Here is a 24,904-nt window from a genome sequence, read left to right as displayed (position 1 = left end):
AAAAGAAACTTAGCTGGGAGAGGTGTGGTGTGTGTGCGTGTGAAAACGAGAGACTAAAAAAAAAAAAAAAACCCCAGATCATATCATATACACAGTCTACTAGGCTACATGCTGTCACGCCCGAATAGTTCATTGGAAGGTTACGTATATATATACAACGTATTTCTCATTTCCATAAAGTTGTTTTCCTGGTTGTTATCAAGAAAAGACTGTTCGAATTTGCCAAACGGTAAGAAAACGAGAAACATCTTCTTTTTTTTATTTGGGGCGAAGACTTGCCTTTTACACCGTTTCCCTCCTAAACAAGTTTGGATGGGGATTGGGGTTGTGAGGACTGTGGAGATTCACAAGTGTAGTGCGCAGTATACAAATCATGTAGCTATAATTCATGTAAATGGTAGTCTACATGTTTCTCGTTACTTTACAGTGTATTACACTTTATGTTACTCAGTATTTACATACACTTATCATTGTTTGCGACTTATCGAGGAAAGTGGCCACTTATCACGACTAACTGACGTTCTACGAATATGAACTTCAGAAATGAAACGACCAAAGCAGCTACAACCGAATTTGCGGTAACAAAGACAGAAACTGTTTTTGAGAGCCAATTAAATTAAGGAGGGAATGGTTTACTAAGGCCTTAAATTTGGGTCGCTCGCAGATTTAAACTTTTTCTTATTATTTGCTGATATTATTTGGTTTTGCTACTGTAGTGTTTTGACTGCAGTCATTCCATGTACATTAAGCGTATTGTGAAGTAAACACGATTCATCTAGAATCGTGTACAGCTGCATGAAATGTGTGTCTCGTTAGCAGTTATCCAATTTTAGCTCTTAGAATTTTGCGTTTATTTTTACATTTCCGATGAAACTGTTGAAGAATGCAATGTTGTTATCTTCACCTTTACTCTTTATAAGCAGCTTATTTGTTAAGTTTCTTGGCAGTGGACCATCTGTCGAACTTGTGGAGGTTGGGGGAAAAAACATTTCTGGCGCACGACAAACTACCTCAGTAGATACTAAGGGACATAGAACCAGAATTAAATGCAGTGAATCGGGATAAAAGACAATTTATTCAGTTTTAAGGTCGATTCGCTTTTGTTTTGCACACGCCTCGGTTTACATTACCAGATAATTGTTTACCAGTATTCAACAGCATGGAGTTTTGATTTCCTATGATTTAGGGGTGGAAACCCAAGACTGTTAGGGATACAGTTCATCCTGTGTTCTCAGTGAAACTTCATTTTCTAGTGATTAAGCTGACAAAATTAATAAAACATTTGGGTTTCCCATGCAAGTCCTGGCTATAATTACAGTGCATTGCTGGAATGGTCATGATTTTTCTATCTGTAGGCCCAGCCCAAAACTACAGGGGAATGTCGGTTGGTTCTGTAACTCTGTACTGAAGTCGAATGACTTACCCTCATATATTTTTCCACCATCCCTCACTTTCTCTTTGTCTCCATAGTAACCCTGTGACTGCAACAGAGAGGAAGTTGGACTTTCCTGTTTGCTGCCTACGGAACTCAGCCGAGCATGTCCGGACCAGGTAATAGGCTACTAGTTTGTGTGTGTCAACTCATGCATTCATAGGGTATTTGTGAACGTGTAGCTGCTGTTTGCAATCTTTCTGTACCCACTATTACATGCTTTTTGTTGTTGTTGATATTTTCTCATTTTTATGTGTGAATGCGAATGTACACGTCTAATACTGCAGCAGTTTGAGGTTGCACTTTTTTTTTTTTTTTTACATAACATTGTGTATTATTGTGTGTATGTGTGTGTGCATGCATGAGAATGCATGTGAGTCTCACTATGCTGGGGAACAGTTAGTGCACCCCCTGTAAAAGGCGATCAGTTTAATTTTGGCCCAACGTGTCATCCTGGAATTCTCTGGAGAGTCTGACCTGGTTACATAGTCAAAAAAATTTGAAACACGTGGTGAAGTGAGAGGTTACTTTTGTTGGTGCCTATTAGTTCATTTAACTCAATTAAAGGCATGTGATTGGAGGAAAGTTCAAATGGAGACCACAGACCCTTCAGAGGATCCCCTTCTCTTCACTGACTGTCTGGTGTGTCTTTCCAAAATATTCAAGGAACTGCAGGTGTGCTCATAAGTAAACCCAATGCCCATGGTCCAGTGCAGCAATTAAAAGGGATGTCTGACTGAAATAAAATGGATGCTTCAAATTACATCACAGAGATTGTATTGGAAATAAATTACTTTAAGTAGGATACATCATTATTGGGTTAAGTAGTTAACTCAGCTCATAGTTCAAAAGTGGAACAAAAGTGTGGTGAAAATTCATTTTTAAAATATTACAAATATTACAGGAAAATCTCACCAGCCTAATGTGTAGTACAGAAAATATAAAATATGTGTAGGATGTAAAAAACTATTTTCCTTAAACTTAAAAGGATTTCGTAGTAGAGCTTTTGCAGCGTTAGTTTGGCCTAGGTGTGCCTTTGCTGTGTGTGTACTGGGTAGATGCAATAAAAGAAGCCTGCTTTGTTAGTTTTTTTTCAGATTCCGAGGCAAGAATGTAGGGAGTGTAGATGCCGTGACTCAGATTCTAACCTTTTTTTTAAAGCATGGAAGACTTCTAAAACACAGACCTGTTGTGCAACAACTGGCTGTGGTCCAGTCTGACCTGTTGACTAGCCCACATTGTCATTATGTGCTAGTCAAATGACTTCCAAAATTCATTAGGAGGTATGCTTGCACCCATTATTTACCAGTTAATTTGGTTCCCAGGATTCCACTTAAACAGGAAATTAGTTGTGCATATCGAGCAAACAAAGAGGATTTTGGAATTGGGGAGTTGCGTCTGTTTTGTGGAAAGTAGGAAAAAGTCTCCTTTGCCTCCTCTTGTGGTGTTTTCCCCACAAGATTCTTACCCATCTGTCTCGTTATTTACGTCTCTTGTATAGTATTGAGGCTATGCATTGCATATTCTGAAAAATAGCTGTTATTATTTACTTTATCAACCAGAATAGGGAATAGTTACCAAATACAAAAATTCCTCTTTGTGGTTAACCAAGAACCACCTTGCTCAAAACTCAGTATTACATCACATGTGGCCGTTTATGCTTGGTCTTCATTCCAGTCACAGGCATGTAGATTTCAGAAAGCAAGTCTGCATCAGTCAAATAAAACCTGAAGGCTATATGCAGATATTAAATAGGAAATTTGGTTGCAGTCCAGGATGTGATTTCTCTAACTGAAATGTGATTTCAAACATGCAAAACTATATGAAAAATAACTGAAACAAAAAAATGTAGTGCACTGTGCCTTTAAGAATGGTGTGGTGAAGCAATGTGTGCATTACTTAAAGTTGGATTGAATGCCTTTTTAAAATGTCTTGTCTGGAGAGAAAAAGAAGTCCCATCTGGACATTTCATGAGAAAATGGAGGATAGACAAATGAAAAGCATGCACATCCCTCCTGTTAATGTGAAACTTAGGTACAGTGGGGCATATTGGGAGCATGACAGTTTGGAAATAAACTCCTCCATAAAGGTTAAATAAACAGATGGAAAAGGGTGAGCCTGGATAATTGTGAACAGAAGTCGGATGCAAACATGATGAGACAAAGGACTCTTATTTCTACAGGGTCGGCATATTTCTGTAATATAAGTGAAGTCAAGCTCCATTCACGAAGTGAAAGCGTTTATTTTCATTCCTGATGCAGTTGCTTAAACCAATTTGCTTGCACATTTATTCAGTTAATTGTAGCCAAGACTTCAATAATTTCTGGTTTGCATGTTGGTTTTCATTAAAATGTTTTTGATTTACAGGTTACCCCTCTCCTAACCAAACACCATACCCCATGCCTCAGCCAGGGGGTTACTCCATGCCCCCATACCCAATGCCACATGGGGGTTATGGTGACCCCAATCAGGCTCCGCCCCCTGTTGGCTTCCATATGGGATATCAGCCTTCCCCAGATCAGCCTGTAATGTACCAACCCGGCCCAGTTAGCCCTGTCCCCCAGCAAGCTCCCATGCACGAATATGGGGCGGGTAACGTGGGTGCCCCTGCAGCTATCTCTCCAGCTCCACCCGTGTCTGTTCCTGTAGGGGTTCCACCTGGGTTGGAGTACCTCACACAGGTGAGTTAGTGCATGTGTGCCTGACAGCTACACTCCCTGCATTCTTGCCCCAGAATATAGTAAATAAGAACAAAGCAGGCTTCATTTTTGCATCTACCCACACAGCGCAGGCACGCCTTGGCCAAATAGCAGAATGTTAAAGCTGCAGTTTCTTGACTACAAACACTTTTCTAGCTCAATGAAAAGCTTGTTTTTATAGCCTACACATATTTTCAATGCTTTGTACTCCACATTAGGCTGGCAAGACTTTCTGTAATTCTTTTACTTTTTAAAAAACAAATTTTACTGTACTTTTGCACTGTTCCCCTTTTGATCTTTAAGCTGAATTAACTACTTGTGTTGTACTTCAAGTTAATTATTTTTATGTGCATGAGAAGGTATTTTGAGCTTTAGTTTAAATTATATATCAGTTCCCTTTCCTTTATCACACCATCGTCAAACTGTCATAGATTCTTTTACTACAGTCATGGGCAGTATCCATTAGCATGGTTTTTAACTATTTGATGCAATGAATGCCCACATCTCTGTGCAGAGTGATGTGGGCATGTGGTGTAGCTCCAAGGGTCATTAATGCTCACCTTTGGAAATAAAACGGCATTACTAGTAGTTTAGAGATTATAAGAAGCTAATTCATGTCCAACACAAAGACCTCCTTCAACAGTAGCATGCATGTTCATTTTCATCATTCAATAGATAAGATCAGAAGAGGGCAGGCTCTGCACAGACTAGCAGTAACAGAATCATGAACATGGACTGATAATGGGCTCAGACCATTAGATTAATGCATCCACATAGCAGAAGTATATAGGGTCTACTAAGTTCCTGTTATATGTCAATTCTTGTGAAAAAGCAAGGGGATTCAAGGAGCCCCATGTTAGCTTGATTTCAAGACAGTGTGTCTTAGGCATACAATTAACGGTTAGCCCAGAATGTGGTTGGAAGACCACTTACTGAAGTGAAGTAAGGTTCTGCATTTCACTTTGTATAATTCCTTGCTGACATAAAATGAATGTGTGGAATAAATGCTGGAAATTATAGAAATATTGGGCCTGATGACTTCTTTGTTTTGTGTTAAAGTAGTACTTTAATTAAATGTATAATTCAGACATCCTGGCTTCTTTTTAGGAAATTTTATGATGTATTGGGATCTTGGTTTTAGGCCTTAAACTCTTATTTTTAACCTCTGGCTAAAGCAGAATTCTGTTTTCATAGTTGTTTGTGATCCTGGTGCTACAACGGGAGGGGACACCACCAAGTCTGAGAGGTCATGTGGGCCATTTTTCAACCACAACTTTGCAGCTAACAAATGAACCTGTTAAACAGGAAGAGAAACGCTGCAGCCCAGCAATGGCCAAAACCAAAACCCTGTAAACCTATGAATACTGGAGCATATTGTACTTGTTAACATCTTACAGCCAATTCTGTTTACACTACTGCTGTTGAAAGAGCTGGAATGTGTCACTTATATTCTTTTTGGGAACTATTCACAAGTATTACAGTTCATAAACATTAGGTAAAAGGTCAACACACACACAATATGGGGTCATCTGTGAAACATTTATCTGATTGCTCTTTTCTGTTTCCCCTTTTCAATTAATTATTTCAATTTGTTTTCTGTTCTGCAGATTGATCAGATCTTGATACACCAGAAAGTAGAGTTGCTGGAAGGTAAGCATAGATTTCTCTCTTCTTGCTTTAATTTAACCATGTAAAAAGGAAAATCAATGATCAAGTGTTATCACAAAAATGTAACAAAATAAATCTCTATTTCTTCTTCCTCCCTATTCTTCTACTCTACGTGTTCTTCCGCTCCCCATTTTCATAGCCTTCATTGGTTTTGAGACCAACAATCAGTATGAGATCAAGAACAGCCTTGGCCAGAAGATCTACAAGGCCAAGGAGAAAAATGACTGCTGCACCCGCAACTGCTGTGGCTCGCTCCGCAGCTTTGACATGAAGATCAAGGACAACATGGACAGGGAGGTCATCCGCCTGGTGCGGCCCTTCCGCTGCGCCACATGCTGGTGCCCCTGCTGCCTGCAAGAGGTACCCCCCTCACCGGCCCTCCTTAGTTCATTGCAGCAACATCAAATGGGCCCATTTGTCCAGATGCATGTTCATGCTTTATTTTGACAGGAACAAAAAACTGTATTGGAATGCTCATTTGCAACTGTAGGCATTTCCCATTGCTGAATGTTTGGGAGGGCACTTTTAGTCTGGAATTCTCTAAGCAGGCCACTGCTTTTTATTCTGCAATTCTCCAGTTAAGCAGCTTCAGTTGCTCCACCAGAGGACTACACAGCTGCTAGGGCTGGTGCAAACACTCTTCCCATGAAAGGAGTTTCTCTTGATCAGTAATGCAGAGTATACTCCATTATTGTTCCATTCAGGCAGACACATCTTGACTGTAACATGTATTGCTCCACTAAGAACAACTGCATCAGTAGAATGTGCCACTCTGGACACCCTTGTGGTTTCCTGTTTTTTTTTTTTTTTTTTTTTTTTTTTACTGGTTTGAACATTCTGTCTTTGTGATAAGTATTCAGATTATCTTAGAATACTATTTTATGATATGGCAGTGCCTGAAAGAAATAAGAACAAATGCACAATTCTTGATAAATTCTTAGGTTATGTGTGCTTTGTGTTTGTCTTAGATGGAAGTACAAGCACCACCTGGTACCACAGTGGGCTATGTGGTTCAGGACTGGCACCCCTGTCTCCCAAAATTCTCCATCAAGGGTGCGTCACGAGAGACCCTTATGAAGCTGGAGGGGCCTTGCTTTGCATGTAACTGCTGCGGAGATGTCCACTTTGAGGTGGGTCACGGGGGGTGAAACAGGGTGGAGTCTTAGCATATTTTAGCGTATGGTCTTGTGAAAAATGGTGATGATTACCATAGAGAAAATGCCCTCTTTGTTGTCACTCTCTGTGTTGTGTCTCTGTGTGTGACCTTTGGCACTGTCCCCCATACAGCTGAAAGGCAAGGATGGGGGGAAATCTATTGGCCGTATCAGTAAGCAATGGAGTGGGCTGCTGAAGGAGGTCTTCACTGACACTGACAACTTCGGAATCCAGTTCCCATTAGACTTGGATGTGAAGATGAAAGCCGTTCTCATGGGTGCCTGCTTTCTCATTGTGAGTGGCTGTCTGTGGGCCATGGTTACTGTGCTGAAACTGTGTCCCTGCCCAGTACTCTATAACATACTGACACATTGTACAGTGCAGGATGTGATCGAATTACTATTTACATTAAGGTATAACATTAACTGTAGCTTTCATTAGTCAGTCAGTACTTAACCCCTTCATCTGCAAATACCTTTGCACCATCTTTGAATCATAATCCGTCCTTTCTGATTTTTTCCCTGACAGGACTTTATGTTCTTTGAGAAGGTTGGGGACGCAAACCAGCGCAACACAGTCTTCTCATGAGAAGAGGAAGAGTGTGAGAAGGAGAGGGGGAAAGTGAGGGAAGGGAGAGAGATGCACTGTCACTCATGTTCAACAGCCTCTGTTGCTTTTACTGCCATTTGCTTTTTTTGTGCTGATCTGAGAGACACTATCCTTTTCCTGATGCATATAGAAAATTGTCCAATCGCCATGGAAAGTCTTTCCTTTCCCGAGTCACTGTGGACATCAGAGGCCGTTTGTGACTGCAGCTAAGCCCAGATCATTGGAAACTGCCTGAAACCACAAACGTGCATCTCAGAGCCTGTCTGTGTTTATTAATGTTTTTGTCCATTGACGTGTGTACAGGTAGTTTAACTATGGAATATTGCCAGTTATCCAGCATGCTACTTAGCCTAATATTTCCTGATATAAATATTATAACCTGTGATATTACAGCATACACCAGGTTTCAATAAGCCAAGGATAAATATGTTTATTCAGTTTTAACTGCTAAATCAATATGCTCTTTTCACTACAGCTTTTTCTAGCACACTGACTTGCCTTAATAATTTTAGATAATATATATACATTGGTGGTGTCATGCAAAAAACATATATATGTCCATTGTACTTTTGAAAGCTCTCATCCAGCTTTACATACTGTCAGAAGGATCATTAACTCTTAAACAACTAATAAAGTTGGTTCAAAACACAGCTTGATTACACCATCATGTAATGTTGGAAAATATATAAGTTTGATTCATTTTTTAAGTTACTATTACTTGGTAATTTGTTAAATTAGCAATCAATGCTGGGAAATTTTGATATCCCTTAAAATTCCTTTTTTCCCTCCGAGTTGCAAGGTTTTGTGACACTGACATTTGTTTTTTGCATTGTTTCTGCAATACAAAACAAATTTTAAGCACGTACATCCTGTCCCTTTAAATTCTTCTGTTATTGTCCTTGCATTTAATTGTATAATTTAATTGTACAATAATTACATATATATTTTTTTTTTACTTGTGTAATACAGGTATGATGATGCATAGTGATACTATGTATAATATCTATTGTGTTTATTGTCAAACAAGTGGCAGTGCAATGATGTCAATGAAATGACTTAATTCACATCTGGGGAATTCTGGGTAGAGCAGGTATGAGTAGAAAAGGTCAGTGTTGTTCATAAGGTGAAACGGGATCTGGATATAAAAATAATGTCGTTAAATCCATTCTCATTGTAAGATCCTTAAAAATGGTGGCATGTGTTTTTACTTGTGTCTGTTTAATGGATATTTGAGCTATGGGAGTGTCCAGCTGACTCCGTTTGTCCTTTCCCAATGGGTGTGCCAGGCCCCTGATACTACCCCTGGAATAATACAAAAACAAACACAGAGGAAAGAACTGCTGTGCTGACCTCATCCATAGTCTGGAAAATGCCATATAAAATTCAGCTCAGGCAGATCTGCTTCCCTTCTCTAATGAAGGTAGAGTAGGGTTCTGTGACACAGAAATGCATTCGCTTGCCACTGACACACCCAAAGCTACATTGATAAAGAAATTATTTTGTTATAAAACCACTGTCTTGCTCTCCATCGGCTTTAAGCCTTATCTTGTAGTGAGGTGAAGAAATGAAAGTTCTTCAGCACCTGCAGCTCAAACTTCACCTTAAACCAATGCTGTTGAATCATTGCTAAATTGTTGTTCTATAGAGTGTACTTACTTTTCATGTCACCTGACTTGCTCTGCACCAAATGACCCATAGTTTGTGCTGGTTTTGTGTAATTGATATCAGAACCAAAAACAAACTTTAGTAAGGTGATTTAGCACTTTTCATTTTTTGCCATGTTATTTGATATTATTTTTTCTTATTTCCTTGAAATATTGTTTTTACACAAATAAAAGAAACTGTAAAACTGCAGTGGTGTAATACTTAATGCAAGTTATAAACAGGCAATGCTTGCCTTTTAGCTCATGAAAGGGCAGAGAAGCAAAAGTGGATGAGGGAGCTAGGGGGAATGAATAAACCCTCCAAAGTCTAAACATCTGTTGCCAATTGGAAAAACTGATCTCCAACTGTTCCTACTTCTAGCTGAGTTCAGCTGTAGAAAAGCAGTGAAATTACTGTAAGGGGGTGGGAAAGCAAATCTGGCAGTAGTACTCAGGACTGTGTCAGCATCAACAGTGCCTTACAGCTCCACAGAGCAGTGCAATATTGACTAGTGACATCTAAGGAGGAAGGCTTTCAGTAGGCAAGATATACACTGAATTGAGCAGCAGCCTCTCCCCTATTCAATGCTGATGACTGCACTCTGCCTCTGCCAAGAATTGCTGTGGAGTGCAGCACGTGGGATTGTAGAGTGAAAAGAGATGCAGAAGTTAGATGCACAAGCCTTTGAGGACATGCACCCTTGTCTACACACTCCCAGTTTTACCAAAGATGATGTATCAATAGGAAGGCATTCCAAATTTTAATGCCAGTTAATTACTGGACTAACTATCTTAATGTGAGTGAGTTCATGCACTGACTCAATCTGGTTATGCAGATCATTTATGTACGTACCCAAAAACATAACCAATATGAGCCTGCATCAAATCAAACCCTTGGTACTCTGAGGCAGTTAACCCTCCTATTATGTTCAAACTAACCATCGACAGCACTCGTTCGCAGCAAAGGACCTCTTTAAGATCCTGATCGCAGTCGTCCGCTCTGGCAGTACACACAATACGCACGCGCTTTCGATGAACGCTTAGAATCAGCCTAAAATAGCCTAAAAAGTGTATCATCCTCAGTGTATTCTTTCTCATGTAAGACTACTGAGAGTAAATATTGTAAATATGAAGTACATACTCATAAAAATTGTAGGGCCTATTTGAATATGATTTAGAATTACAGTGTATTAAATTTAATTGAAAATGGCAATGTCACATCGATGACTTGATTATTTTAATCCAATTAAATGGCATTAATGAAACAAATGGCTGCACTTGTATAATTTTATAAATAAGGCCAAAACATTGCCACCGCTGCATTGTGGAGAACAGATTAAATTGTCATGGCAGCACTTCAGATAATCCTGCGCCTGAAGCCTGAAGGTGCAGAAGAATACATTGATGACGCAGTAATGTCGTGAGAATTCTGCAATCAGGGATAATTTTAATCCACTAGATTAAATACAGGGGTATAAATTATTTATTATTAAATTACATTTTATTTGGCAGACGCTAAGAATCAAAATAGCGATAATTTAATGATAACATGATACATTCTCACATTTTGAGCACTTCATTTTTCAGTGTTGATTGGCTACAAACGAGTCACGCACAAACTCATGGCATTGATTTATCAACTACTCATGCTTTAGCAGTAACGCACTTTGCAAAGAAGCTCTTTAAGTTCCTCTTAAGTCAGTCTAACGATGGTGTTTGGGAAACCCGTTTAGCGAGAGAAAGCTCGTTGCTTGGGAACCTGGTAAACACACTCGTTAATCCTAAAATCTGATGTTGTCGGGATGTTGTACCCAGGTTGTACCCCAACCTGCACTTTCAGTCCACGGCTGTCTGTTCTGGCCCCCTGGTGGTATATAGAGGTTGCCATTACAGTCAGGATACAATAACCTGTCTCACAGAGTCTGATAAACCCGCCTAAGATTGTACCATGGCTCCCCTGACCACCCCCCCTCTTTTTTGCTTTAATTTATGTCCTTTCAGGATGGTCCTGCGATGGACTGACAAGCTCTCCAAGGTGTATTCCTGCCCAGTGCATGTTGGGATATGCTCCAGCACCTCCTTTGACCCTGACCAGGAATAAGCGGGTATAGATAATGGATGGATGGGTTGATTTTAAAAGTATCTCCTGTGACATTTTGGAAATATTGGACTTTTGCACTGAGATTAACGCTGATATTTTCATTATGAATAAGTTACTCTGGATCCTGTGCTGAGTGATTGTAATGCTATGTAATAACCTTTAACTTATTTAAAAATGGGAATAAAAAGATTTTCAAGAATATAAATGTGAAAATCCTTCCACAGAGGGTGATCTGAATATTTCAGGTAGACCAGGAGTGATGTTTCACTAAATGTGACCAAAATGAATCATCGTTAGTATGCTCTATTCATAGCAAAAAACAGGTACTTAGATTCCCCATTGTGTTCACTTCCTCAACAAGCATAGACATGAACTTAAATGTGAAATGCAGAGTCAGCAATAAAGGGTATGTAAAATAATTTGAGCTCACTACTGGAGCTCCCTGACCCTCCTCCAAAACACACACAGATACACAACATGATGATCCATTCCCAATTACATTGTTTTTGTCAGTCTCACTTTCAAACAGTGGCCTATCAATATCCACACCTCTTCAAATCCATTCAGTCTGATTTAATACCAGTGTTTTATTCACCAAATAGAAATGTCCCATATGTACATCTGATTTATTCAAGAACATTATTACTGAAAACAGATTTTATTTTGTCATTTTATTCTAAAAAAAAGGCCAACAGAAAATGTTTTGCCTTCCATAGTCTGCAAATTAAGAGCTGTGAATAACAGCATGTTTGTAAAATGCAAACACTATGATGTAATTTCGTATCTCCATTAGAAGATTAATTTGCAATTCCGTCATATGTCCATTCATGTGTAGTGTGTGACAGTGTGTACAATGTCACAGGACTACATTTGATCCATTTCATACGACATTCTGCACACGCCTTCAATAGCAAGAGAGATTTTCTGTGTTTTGTATATGCAATTGCAACTTTGCATGTCACCTGCTCAGTTAAGGGTGTGTAGATGTGCATTTCCTGGACCTGTGGAAGAGGTTAAAGTGGCGTGTAAAGCTCTACCATTGGCATGTGCGGTACACCGCTGCCCCATCTCAGTTCAATTATCGGTGAGTGCTGTGGCACTGGACAAGAATTTTGAGCGTTAAGAGAAATTGAGAGGGTGTCCATCCTGCTAGTAATGCACGTAGAATTAAACTGGTCAGGTCATGTGCTACTTCCCGGTGTGTGACAGTGTGTATCTGTTGTTCACAGGTCTCTTGCTGGTCCACCTCTCGTTCCACAGTGCTTAGCAGGCTGTCTTGCCGTCATCAACCCTCTTCACACATTTGAAATCTTCCACGTTTCTGCTCGCTTCCTGCCCCCTTCAAACTCAGTGCCTGTCGGTGCCAGCCAGTCCCTCCCTTTCTCCTCCTCCTCCTCCTCCTCGGTCTCCCTCCCGTGCCAGTCTGAGCAAGTAGCGGCTGGCCTGCTGTAGGTCCCACTGGTGCCGAGAGAGGATGCGAATACAGTCTTCTCGGGAACACATGCTCATGAAGTACAGCTGCTCTGTCTGAGACAGGGAGGAGGTGTGGAATGGTGTTTGGATGGACGAGAGGCAGAGACACAGGCAGTAGGACAAGAATGGGACGGAAAAGAAGAGAGAAGCACAGAGGATATCAGTTTGACCACTCATTGAGAGAGAGAGAGAAAGGCAGCTAAGGGGTTAAGGGGCTGCACAGGCATTTTAGATTTATTTGCTTTGCATAGTTCATATCCATTAGTGCTTTTGTGAGGTGACTTATGTGCTCACTAGTCTGGGAATGCTGTTAGCCCAGTCTGGCACTATTTCTCATGTTAATCAAGTGAATGCACTCAGTCACTCTGGAGAAGACTGACAAAAAGAAGGCAATGCAATGTCATGCAGAGGCTAGAAAGGGGTCGGAGCAGAGGGCAATGACTGGCAGACATAACTGGCTGTGACTACCTTTAGCTGCTGCTCAGCCCTCAATGGGTTCCAGTCATTACGGCGAAGAGCATTCCGAACCTCCTCAATGGTCACTCCATGTACCGCCTCCTGAACCTGGAAAAATCACAGGACAGGAACTCAGCACTGCAGGAAAATCACACAACACCACAATATCTGATGTACTGCACCTAGTACACCCACACATTGCACACAGAGCATCCATATTTTACACATATCATTAAATCTTTCATAAGTTACAATACAATACTTCATACAGTACCTGTGCTATCAGCGCTGCCTTTTCATTCTGCACATGAGGTGGGTATCTCTCCCTCTCCCTCTCCCTCTCCTTCTCTCTGTCTCTCTCTCTCTCCCTGTCCTTCTCCTTCTCTCCAAAATCATCCAGCTGGGGGGTGGATCGGGCCATGTGGGCCATCTTGGTCAGGTTGCTAACCCCCATAGTCTGCTGCTGAGGTGGTTGCTGCTGCTGTGGAGGCCACATGCCGGGGCCTGAATTTACATTAGGCTTGCGCTCCCGGATTTGCACCAAGGGCTTTGGGCGTTTGATGTTGGGCGGGGGTGGGCGGGGAGGTGGCCCACAGCCTGCGTCGCTAAGCCTCCTTGGGTCCTGGAACGGGTGGGATGGGGGTTTGGGACCAGGTCTTCTGTTCTCCATCCTGCCCCATCCACCCTGACCCCCGTGCTGGGCCCCACCAAGAACTGACTCCAAACTTCGAGAAATGCCTGAAGACACACAACACAAAAAATTGCCCTTGTCCGTAATCCTATATTATTGCAAGGAGAACATTTGCGGTTTTCGTACCATTCATATTTTTCATAGACAACTTATTACTGCTTATTATAACTTATTGTTTTTTGAATAGGTCTAAACCATCAAGAGCACAAGAACTATCCACTTGCATTGCTTTCAAACAGATTAGCATCATTGTATTCAGTATCAGAATGAGCTCTGGTTACTCCTAACCTGCCATTCTCTGTAGGTTGGAACTCTCCTTCTCTCTGGGCACTCCTGCACTCCTCCAGTTTGCAGTCCTACAAAGTCCACACACAAAAACAAACCCCCATTCATTTCAGCATAGTTGAGGTTGAAGTCACACAGGTCATTGACACAGTGAGACCAGTAGGAGTACTGCACAGCCACACAAGAGGATTACCAACCAACATAAATGGTACTTTACAGCACATGTTTTTTCAGTGACTTCCCCTCACCATGTTCTCCTTAGAATGTAGAATGTGCGGTTTATTGTGAAATTAAGTCTCTACCAGGAGGCAGCCTCCAAAAAAGTAAGCACTGGAGCTACAAAACCAATAAAGAGCACAGATGACATACAGACTGGTGAAAAAGAGTGACGTACTCATCCAGACGTCCAGGCATCCCCCAGCAGCGGTCTGGGTGGACATCTCCATGACCCATGTGCTGCAGACTGTCCCTCAAGGGAACAGAGATAAAGCCAGGGGTAGGAGCAGGGGCGGGGGCAGGAGCAGGGGCAGGGGTGGGAATCAAGGGGGCAGCTATGCTGGCAGGAAACAAGCCCACACACAGAGTCTTATGATTCTGGCCTCTCCATTCAGACAGCTCCAGACTGTGGGGAACAAAACACATAGGGTTAACAATATGGCTGAGGGTGGACTGTCGTGTCCAGCTTGGTTTAATGTTAATCAAGACAAGATGGCTGAAACAGCCCACCCATGCCTTGCCCTCACACCCTTGACCCTGGAGGACCACAGCACCAAAGCCACTTGGATCCACTAACTATTCAACTGGTCAATTGAACTCAGCTTTCTCTCTGCAGAATGTTAATGGTTTAAGTAGGTTAGAGCATCACCAGGGCTTCTACTTTTCAGGACCACATGAGAGGATCCCTAGCACCCTTCTGTTCTTTTTGACTTTAGTTTTTCACTGTGCTTCTCCCAGAATTACAGAAATGGGGAAAACAATACAGGGATTAAGTTCAAGAACTAGAGCACGGCTGCCCAACCCCATTCCTGGGGATCTACCATCCTATAGGTTTTCAATTCAACTCTAATTTGGTACACCTGATTCTACTAATTAGCAGCTCAACTAGGTCTCTGGCTGTTGAATGAGGTGTGCTTTGTTAGGGTTGAAGTGAAAACATACAGGACTGTATATCTCCAGGAACAGAGTTGGGCAGCCCTGAACTAGATTATCTTTGTAATGCTAGTCCGATGAGGAACTGCAATCAGTGGTAGGACACAGCACCTCTCTGTTTATTCCTCCCTCCATCCCCTTATCCCTCTTTCTCACCCATGATCTACGACAGTCACCATGTCATTGGTCTGTAAGGGCAGTTTTCGTGGTTCAGAAAAGTCCCTCAAGGCACGAACCTCCATTGGCCGGGCCTAGCACAAGACATTGAAACAGAAAGCATGTCATAATATTCATGTGATTGATAAAGGTTTGGGGTGGAGATGAAGCCACTGCTGTATTACTGAAAGTAGACAGCCACGGGTACTTGAGTACTATACTGTAGGTCAGGGATACTCAAATCTGGCCCTCGGAGTCAGTAGTACTGCAGGTTTTCATTCTTCCCCTCTTATCAGGACATGCTTTAACCCTGGGACACCAGGTGAGTACAATCTCTGGCCAGTCAATGGCATTTATCAATCAATTAACTATCAGGTAGAAAAGAAAACCAGCAGTACTACTGGCCTTGTGGGTCAAATGTTTGGCTCATGACATATTTATTCAAACAATATCATATATTCTTATTGGTCCTGGATAAATGGGTCTGCTGGACGACAATAATTAACAAGATGACTACCATGAAGACAATAAAAATAACCTTTAGCCAAAAAGGTTTATGATTATCATTGCCCTTTGTTAATTATTTGCCTCTCATTTATGATTCTCAAGAAGCAGGGGGGCAGAATAAAAGAACCTTTTAGAAAGTAAAAATCCTGCCCAATAATTTTGTTCTGATCACTTGGATTTGCTAATTAGCACAATTCTTCAGTCAGGGGGTAGAACTAATTCGTTAAATCAGCTGGCTGAGTTCATGGGTGGAAGAAACGCATGGCAGGACCTTCACTTTCTGACCCCTGGACTCTCCACCTCAGCTCAGAGGCAATGAATGAAGTGAGTGGGAGACTTATCAGCGAGCAGCTGACAGGCCTGGTATGTCGTTTCAGGCTCTGTACCTCTGCCACCATTGTGGTGAGCTGGGAGAAGGAGGGCCGGTCAGACGGGCTGCAGGCCCAGCACCGGCGCATCACAGTGTACAGCTCCTGGGGACAGTCCAGCGGTCTTTCCAAACGCTCCCCCTCTCGCTCCACACGAAAGAGAATCTGAGAGGAGGGGAGGACATGATTAATGCAGAGATCACATAAACAAAGCAGAGAATAAGTATAAATAAAACAGGCTACTGACTCCAGATACAGGGGGCAGACACATGTGTGCACACAAACACATGCACGCACCAGCACACACACACAAACACATACACACATGCACACACAAACACATGCACGTACCAGCACACACACACACACACTCATGCATGCACACAGAGGGCAAACATAGTCAGACAGACATATTTACAGACATGGACGGGGGTTCACCTGTCGACCAGACATCCCAAGCCAGGGTTCCATACAGTACGTGAACATCTCCCACATAGTAACCCCAAACATCCACACATCAGAAGCGTGGGAGAAGGAGCCTACGCGCAGACTTTCAGGGGCACACCTGCAGGCAGGTATGGAAAGACAGAGACAAACAATCTCAACAGACTGACAACATTAACACAAAAACAAGTACCGCATGGTGTGCTTAACTGAAAGTCAGCCACACCAATGCTAACCACAAAAGTTCACTCCCTTTCCCCAAACGCTCCCTCCTGCTGAGACAGCCCCGACCCCAGACCCCTGCTCACCAAGCAAAAGGGATGCGCCTGTGTGCGTTCATGACATAGTGGTCCGTGTCCTGGCTCAGGCCTCGCATCAGGCCGAAGTCTCCGATCTTGACCAGCTCGCGGGAGGCCAGCAGCACGTTCCGCGCCGCCAGGTCCCGGTGAATGAAGCGCCGCCCCTCCAGGTACTCCATCCCTGCCGTGATCTGGGTGCAGAAGAGCCAGAGGCGGAACAGCGGGTACTCGTTCTGGCGAGCGCGCAGGGTGTCGTACAGGGAGCCCAGCGCTGCCAGCTCTGTCACCTGGGCGGGAGAGGTGAGAGAAGTGAGGCAGTGAAAGGCTGGGTACAGTTTATATATTCTTCCATAGTACGCCAATATAGATCTATGAAATGTATTGGAATTAAAGCTGAACATTATGGTTACTGCCAAGTGCAGCCATATGAAGGTAGGTTAAATCTACTTGCACTCATGATTTGACAGTGCACCCTAACAATGAAGGCCCTTCCTGCAAAATGGATACAAAAATGCACAAAGTAGGATGTCAGGCCCATTGTCTGCAATTTATTTCAAAAACATTTTATCCCACAATTGCATCTTTTTTAAAAATTTTATTTTTATACAAGCAATCAGAAATCAGAAATTTTCAACACAACACTCACAACACTTTGTTCTCTGAAACTGGGGGGGAGGGGGGGGGTAAAGCAATGACTAGAAAAAGCAGTGTTACCATCTTGAGGGGCTGTGTGAGCACCACTCCGTAAAGACGGATAATGTTGGGGTGGTCCAGAGACTGCATGGTGTTCACCTCCTGGAGAAAATCTGTGAGTGAGTCTGTCTGTCTGCTTCTCAGAGACTTCACTGCCACTGGCAGCTGGCCGAAGAATGGTGGGAAGAGGCATACACAGAGGAGGATAGGGAGGGAGGGATGGACAGCAGGTCAGAAAGACAGAAGCAGGGAATGAAAGGGAAAAGGTAGGTTAAAAATGATGGAGGAAGAGGCCATTGGAAAGAATGGAAGGAATAGGCAATTTTTACAGCTGAGCTAAGATATACTGCACACCCACACATTATAAAATCAGTAACACAAAAGGCACAGTTAACTTGTAAGTTGAACCTAATGTAGATAAACCACAAAATAAATAACATGGCTATTTTCATTGACTGCTACACCCTTATCTTTCAGTATTTGTAGCACTCCTGTAGAGGTCCTGCACTCACCACACGTCCAGTTGGGGTCTGCCACACCCCTTTCAGTACCACTCCAAAAGACCCAGAGCCCAGTTTCTCCCCCAGTAACAGATCTGTGTCCTGGATAAGACAGGTGGGGGACCGCCCTGTCTCTTGCCCCTGTCCTGTCCCCATCCCACTCCATTGGTCACTTCCCTCTGGGAAACGCCCACTGAAGACCTGAAGAAGTGTCATGCAAGCAGTGAGTATCGCTTAATAATATTCAGTTTGTGATTCCCCACAGATCAAGCCCCTATTTTACTTAAAGGGAATCTAGGGCTAATCTGTGTAAAAATCTGTAGTTTACCACACATTTAGCATTTAGGTTAGTAAAACGAGGGGACATAAACGGAAATGAGAAAAACATAAATTCCGTACAAACATTGGGAATATTTTTTCACACAGAGAGTGGTCAATGTGTGGAATAGCCTGCCAGGCCACGTAGTAGAGGCAGAAACTCTGGGGATTTTCAAGACCAGAGAAGGTGTTTCAAGACCAGAGAAGGTGTTAGATACAAGCTAGTCTGTAAGTAATCAGAGCACTAGGTACAATTTAGTCAGGAAAATGCATTAAATCAGCATTATTGGGCTGAATGGCCTGTTCTCGTCATTGTTATGTTATGCTATGTTATTTAGAAGAGGCACTCCTGAGGCTTGTCAGAAACTTGATGGTAAGATTCCCACCATGACAGTGATGCTGATGAGGATGACAATGTCAAAAATGTAAAGAAGTTGCCTTGAAAAAAATCCATGGACCCACTGATTTAAAAAAGATAATGCAGCCTTCCCACAGACCAGAATGATACCTGATGAATATCAAACTGCTTGGGACAACAGCAGTGTAGTGTGATGGTTGGGAACAAGGCTTGTAAATTGAGGGATGTGGGTTTGATTCCCAGTTGTGGTGGTGCTATTGTACCATTGAGAAAGATACTTCATCTAAATTGCTGCAGTAAAAATATCCAACAGCACAATGTAAATATGTATGTAAAAATGTAATTGGTTTAAGCCTCTCTGAATAATCAAATCTGCTAAATGCAAATGTAGCAATAAACATTAAAATTCATTTTATTTTCAGGAAAAAGTATAAAATGAACCCATTTTCATATTTACAAAGTAAATAATAATTTAAATTCATGTAACATTGATGTGATTACTTATGGCTTTAAAAGCACCTATAACATGACAATGTCATTATATTTTTCAAAAATATGTCATAATGTGTACACAGAATTTTCAAGGCAAGAAGAAAAATAGCAAAAATATAAACAGTCCGCTTCCGAGGACGCTATATACTGATGATATGAAACAGGACATTGACTGTGAATAGCAAAGAGAGGGATCTACTTCAGTTAACTATCCCTTCCTCCATTCATGAATTTATGATACAAAGTAGCCCTCTACACACGAATGTCTGGAAGCAAAAAAAAAAGCTCATACAAGAACATACAAGCCTCTATAAAGAGAAGTATAAATGCTAATGTCTCAAACTCTGACAACTTTAAAGTGGTCATTGTCACAACAACTTTTCAATGCACAACAATGTTTTTTAAAAACCCAAAGCAGAGAAATAAGAAACATAACAGAAATAGCTTGTTTCTTATAGGGTAAAATATTGAGAGATGAATAAATTGTGTACCTTCGACATCCATGATTTTGGGCGTGTGGTGACTTTGTGCCGTTTGATTGCATCCCATAGTCTCCTCTGACCTGCATACACATCCACCCGTTACACTAGCAATAATCTCAGCTCCTTTACAGTATATTTTTTTAATCAAATATAGTTTAAACAGTTTCTCCAACATGTCCCCTGCATTTCCTACAGATTGTAACCTAGCTAGTCCTAGATGTCAGCACTTTAATAATATTATTATTAATGCGGTGCTTAATTTTCACAGTAATATAGCTCAGCAAAGACCCCTTCACATATACAGTAAATTTAACAATACATCACTACACATAGCCACAATGGTTCTAAATGAATAGCTAATTTCAGTGCTGGATATATTATTTTAGAGGATTATTGTTTTATTATATTTATTTTAGAGTCTGAATAGGTTTGTGAACATTTAGGAACAAATTTCAATGTATTGGACTCAATTACGGATCTAGTAAACCAATCCAATTCTAACAAGTTTTGGGGGGGGGGATATATCCAGATGCTAGTTCATGCCAAATAGTGTATCAGCTGCTAAGACAGGCAGGGAAATGCACTGTTTGGCTCTCCATGTTACTGAACAATTGCACTCACCAGGTTTCCCGATGCCAATCTGCTCAAGGTCAGCATCCTTCACATAGGCAAAGTGTTCTATCCGGGTCACATTCAGACCGTCCCGCACACGGAGGTAGAACCGCTCCAACTGGACGTCTGCCAGCAGTTGGTACAGCCAGTGTGTGTCCTGGTCCATCACCATTTCATAGCCAGGCACCACATGACTGAGAACAGGGTGTAAGAGAATTAGACTATGAGATGGCCCACCTAGCCAGGCGCAGAAGCAAGTTTCACCTACTGCTAAAGATTGTTCATCAGACTTGTATGTTTGGTTGCTAGTGTTTGAAGGAGGAATTAAATTTGATGCTTGCACATTTATTTTCCCCCTGTTTTGGAGAAAGCATTTTAACTGGACCAGTGTAACTTGTACAGATGCTATGAACAGCACAGGAGATGAATGTTTTTTTCTTGCCTAATGCAAATGATCTGTTAATATACTGTGCTATCATCCTAGGATGAGGAGAGTTAGACATTTATAGCATAATTAAATCTACTTTCACATGACTCACATGAGCTAGGGACCAAACTATTGTGTCAATGTTCTATGGAAATACCAGCCAACCAAACTAAGTCCCTGAACACTGAGTTTATACATAGATTTAATTCAAAATGACTGCTTGAGCAAAAAGCATTACACAGAAATGTAAAATAACATAGAGTACAGCTCTCAAAAGAAATTGAGGCATAAGGTGATAATCGGGGAGGAACTAAAAACAATGAGCAACATCATATTGCACAACTATCACATTTAATATTTAGCACAGCTTTCTGAGGTCCATAAGGAATATATATATATAGGAAAAAGGAATATATATGAGAGAAATTTATTTGTATTTACGCGCAAACAATTTATCTGTGCATAGTTGCTTTTCATGTACTTAATGGAGGAAGAAGTTGCTCTACCAGTAGAACACACAGTAATGGTGTAGTCATCATGACAAAAACAAAAAAACAAAAGGAATGCTAATACAATGCATCACGTGTCCTGTCCTAAATTATATTCTATGGTATGGTTCTATTTCCTTCTTCTGAAAGTTTTAGCTGCGCTGTTATTATTATTATTATTCACGTTTATTTGTGCACTTCTACTTCTGTCAGGTAAATGCAGTGATAAGATCAGCATTCACTGCATCATCAGCAGGAAAAGAGAGGAAGGACTTCTACATTCCTCAGCCAGCTAGTCAAATAAACACCGTCATGTTCCCACATAACACTTACAGAGTCCTTTTCACAATTACGAGACAAGGCCAAATACTACCTTCTAACTGGCACACACATATAACGGACACATTGGGGCTTGTCCAGGCAAGAACTATTTTGAAAAATATAGACAAAGACTACACCCAAACCCACACCCATTCAACATGCAGAAGACACTTCAGTCCATTCCCATAGAAATGCCTGCACTGATATTACTATTTGGATTAATGAACACAAATAATCTCCAGTCTCTATCTTCACTTCTCTTTGCATAATCATACCCCCACAATGTACTCAAATTAAAATTCAATATCTGCATGCTGCCTATTGTTGCTCCCTTGTAACTGTTTTCTGCTGAAGAGGTAAGGCATTAAAATAAATCTGAATAAATATCACAGCAAATTTGCTCATAATTCGGCACTGATGTCACGGTATGATCTCTTTATTCTGCTGCAATTGTATAACAGCCTGCTCATTTCAGTCTTCAAAACAGTTTTTTGCACTATATTGTAAGAATATACTTGTATTTACATATTGTGTATAAAGGAAAATATTAAGCGTAGATGTACGTATGATGTCCGTAGCATATAGGTTTACATAATTAAATGAGAATTATTCCCTCATATATCCACAAGGAAGTGCTGAATTCACAATCACTATACCTGAAAAAAAGGTGTGGTATTATTATATTAATACTGTGTTTATAAGAATTAATGGAGGGTTGAGTCATAAAATGTACTGCTACTAATATGAATGGAACATGCAGTCCTCAGAAAAATGTAGGAGGCCAACTGTAATACCAAATTACCTGACTGCTAGAATATTTCTCATTTCAAAAACTATATCCAAACTATATTCTAAATGAATCACAAGCAAAGGCTTTTCAAAGTGAAAATGTGTACAAATATGTAAACATTCAAAAATAAGGTACGTTGGAGGTACATTTTTATTTTTCGCACCATGAAAGCACGATAATGTTCTATATGGGTACTAATAGGTAATTTTTACTTAAAAATGTACAAATGCAGTAAGAGATTCTGACAGAATGATAATATATATACACACACACACACACTCACACACAATGTAGCCAGCCATCTCAATTCAGTTGAGATTGCTAGATTTTTCCCAACGGTTGATAGTGTTTCAGCGAATGAATAAGCAGAGGTTAAACAATAATCCTGTTTTAGTATTGTCATACATATTCCATGTAGCTAAAATTACGACACAGATTAAATTAGGGGGTTAGGTTTGAAACTTAATTTTAAATTTAAATTAACGTCTTTCAATCGTTCAAACCTTTCTAACTACGGTTGCTAACGTCTTTCTCTCATGTCGATACTTTTACACAGGTAAGTGGCCGATACTTACCTTTGGCAAAACAAACGACGACTCGCTTCCGCAGTGTTTTTTCTTTACGTTCAAACTCCGCGTCTATCTCCAAAATCAAAATATCGAATAATGTATTTTAGTTAAGCAATAAAAACATGAAGTTCACTTATTCCGCCTTACGGCTTGCCGTCCCGGGTTTTTTTCATTCCGCCTCCCATCTTAATTTAACTTAAGTTTCTTTCCAGGATCATGATAACGGTGGAGTTCTGGCTTCAGATTCTGATGATTCTTTCGCCTTCCGTGTTTCTCTTTTCACTACTTAAAAAAAAAGTAAGAAAAAACTATGAAACCAAATTCCAAACTTTTGTTCTACTACCCTCTCCACCTCTTTCTCCCTCCTCCTCCGCCTCGCTCTGCTTCTACCTGAACTCTTATCAGGACGTTAAGGTGTGTATACGTGTTAACTTCAGTTTCACACAATGTAAACCTAGGCCCTGTCATAAAATCCATTATACTGAAATAAAGTAGCCTGCTACATGCATTTTTTATGAATAGGGGAGTGAATTTAAAAAGGCATAGGTAGAAGGTAATTCAATTTACATGGGACATGCTTTCAATATTTTATTATTATCATTATCATTATTATTATTATTATTATTACTGTTATTGTTCATGAGAGGAACGTGGTATTTTGGGGTGTATCTTGTGAGCAGGAGTATATTAAGCATGAGTCTGATATGTTTCCAAATCATATGCACTCTGTTAGAGTTTAATTAACACTGGACATTTTACTGTGTTCATATATGCTATATCTATGTGTATGTATCTTTGATTGGCAGTGTGGGGTGAAACTAGCCAACAGTCAAATTGCTCTGCTCTACGCGTCTATTGTCTTGTTTAGCCTGTCTGACTGGATTCTCTCCATATACAGTACAAGGAAAGTCATGAATGTGAACAATCTCTCCCTGTAGTACTTCCTGGTACAGAGTCTGTGGGAGGCTGGTCCTTCTTCCTGGGTTACACAATGCTGGGCAAGACAACACAGCATTTCCTGAAGAGAAGGCATATTACTAGAATAAATGTGATTAGAATGCAAGAGAATAAACAAATTGTTTCATACAGTAGACTGACTGTGTGGTGACAGGAAAGAGAGACATGTGACAAGTTTTAGTGACTACTGGGAACTGTACTACATGTCACTGTATTAATAAAGTAATTTGATCTTTTCTGCAAGCTTTTGCTAAGTTTCTGAGATGAGGTGGGATGTTTATGTTATCAAGGATTAAGAAGCTGATGAGCCAGTACATGCTTGCCTGGGCTCTACATGAGGAATTGAAAAGAATTTCACAAGACAAAATCTGTAAGCTAGCGTAAAGTATATACCATACACGGACAGCATACTGCTTACGCTTGCTAACTCCTTGTAACTGACAGTATATTCCTGTTTAAAAGGGATGTCAATGTTCATATAAAACTGATCTCTTTCTTGTCTGTTCCATAATTGAATGCATCCATTGCAAGAAACGTTTCAAGTCTAAGTGGTGGATTCCCATGCTACAGACATTGCCACTCACTTTATTCTCTGTATGCCTGAGAGCAGTGTTCAACATTACGTAATATATCCAATTTTTATCAAGTAGCCTGTTTTTTCTTAAGCTGTAAAATTACAACTAAAAATGTTACACTTGAGAAGGAAATGTATTTCCATGTGTCTCATTGTTTCACAAAATATTGTGATCAAGGGGTCTTAGG

The 24,904-nt window shown here is 40.8% G+C and overlaps 2 protein-coding genes and 1 long non-coding RNA gene across 3 annotated transcripts; 2 read left to right on the top strand and 1 right to left on the bottom strand.

Annotated features, from left to right (window-relative positions):
* plscr3b (phospholipid scramblase 3b) lies at positions 1 to 9,412 on the top strand. Its single transcript, XM_035410877.1, has 8 exons — positions 1 to 229; positions 1,471 to 1,551; positions 3,800 to 4,113; positions 5,739 to 5,781; positions 5,939 to 6,159; positions 6,768 to 6,929; positions 7,087 to 7,248; positions 7,483 to 9,412. Exons 2-8 carry the CDS (start codon positions 1,539 to 1,541, stop codon positions 7,540 to 7,542), a joined length of 975 nt encoding a protein of 324 aa, XP_035266768.1. The 5' UTR covers positions 1 to 229; positions 1,471 to 1,538; the 3' UTR covers positions 7,543 to 9,412.
* A 1,259-nt stretch (positions 9,413 to 10,671) lies between these two features.
* tnk1 (tyrosine kinase, non-receptor, 1) lies at positions 10,672 to 23,576 on the bottom strand. Its single transcript, XM_035407652.1, has 14 exons — positions 23,192 to 23,576; positions 20,600 to 20,784; positions 19,988 to 20,058; positions 18,341 to 18,529; positions 17,850 to 17,993; positions 17,145 to 17,422; positions 16,831 to 16,957; positions 16,411 to 16,557; positions 15,518 to 15,612; positions 14,607 to 14,834; positions 14,216 to 14,283; positions 13,511 to 13,974; positions 13,249 to 13,344; positions 10,672 to 12,834 (listed from the first exon to the last, which is right to left on the bottom strand). The coding sequence occupies exons 2-14, from the start codon at positions 20,760 to 20,762 to the stop codon at positions 12,655 to 12,657; spliced, it is 2,250 nt and encodes a 749-aa protein (XP_035263543.1). The 5' UTR covers positions 20,763 to 20,784; positions 23,192 to 23,576; the 3' UTR covers positions 10,672 to 12,654.
* Positions 23,510 to 24,385, top strand: LOC118222238. The gene is made up of 2 exons (XR_004764247.1): positions 23,510 to 23,599; positions 24,124 to 24,385. It is a non-coding gene; the product is annotated as an uncharacterized LOC118222238 (long non-coding RNA).
* The last annotated feature ends 519 nt before the right edge of the window (positions 24,386 to 24,904 follow it).

The sequence above is a fragment of the Anguilla anguilla genome, chromosome 3, assembly GCF_013347855.1.
Source record: "Anguilla anguilla isolate fAngAng1 chromosome 3, fAngAng1.pri, whole genome shotgun sequence".
NCBI classification, from domain to species: Eukaryota; Metazoa; Chordata; class Actinopteri; order Anguilliformes; family Anguillidae; genus Anguilla; species Anguilla anguilla.
This window is presented reverse-complemented; position numbering and strand designations above follow the sequence as displayed.

Excerpts from the sequence above, each read along its gene's own strand:
- plscr3b (XM_035410877.1), top strand. Across the intron at positions 5,782-5,938 it reads GAAAGTAGAGTTGCTGGAAG|CCTTCATTGGTTTTGAGACC; the intron begins GTAAGCATAGAT and ends CCATTTTCATAG. Across the intron at positions 6,930-7,086 it reads GCGGAGATGTCCACTTTGAG|CTGAAAGGCAAGGATGGGGG; the intron begins GTGGGTCACGGG and ends TCCCCCATACAG.
- tnk1 (XM_035407652.1), bottom strand. The coding sequence starts at position 20,762 with ATGGTGATGGACCAGGACACACACTGGCTGTACCAACTGCTGGCAGAC. Across the intron at positions 16,958-17,144 it reads AGGCGCATCCCTTTTGCTTG|GTGTGCCCCTGAAAGTCTGC; the intron begins GTGAGCAGGGGT and ends ACCTGCCTGCAG. Across the intron at positions 16,558-16,830 it reads TTGGGATGTCTGGTCGACAG|ATTCTCTTTCGTGTGGAGCG; the intron begins GTGAACCCCCGT and ends CCCTCCTCTCAG.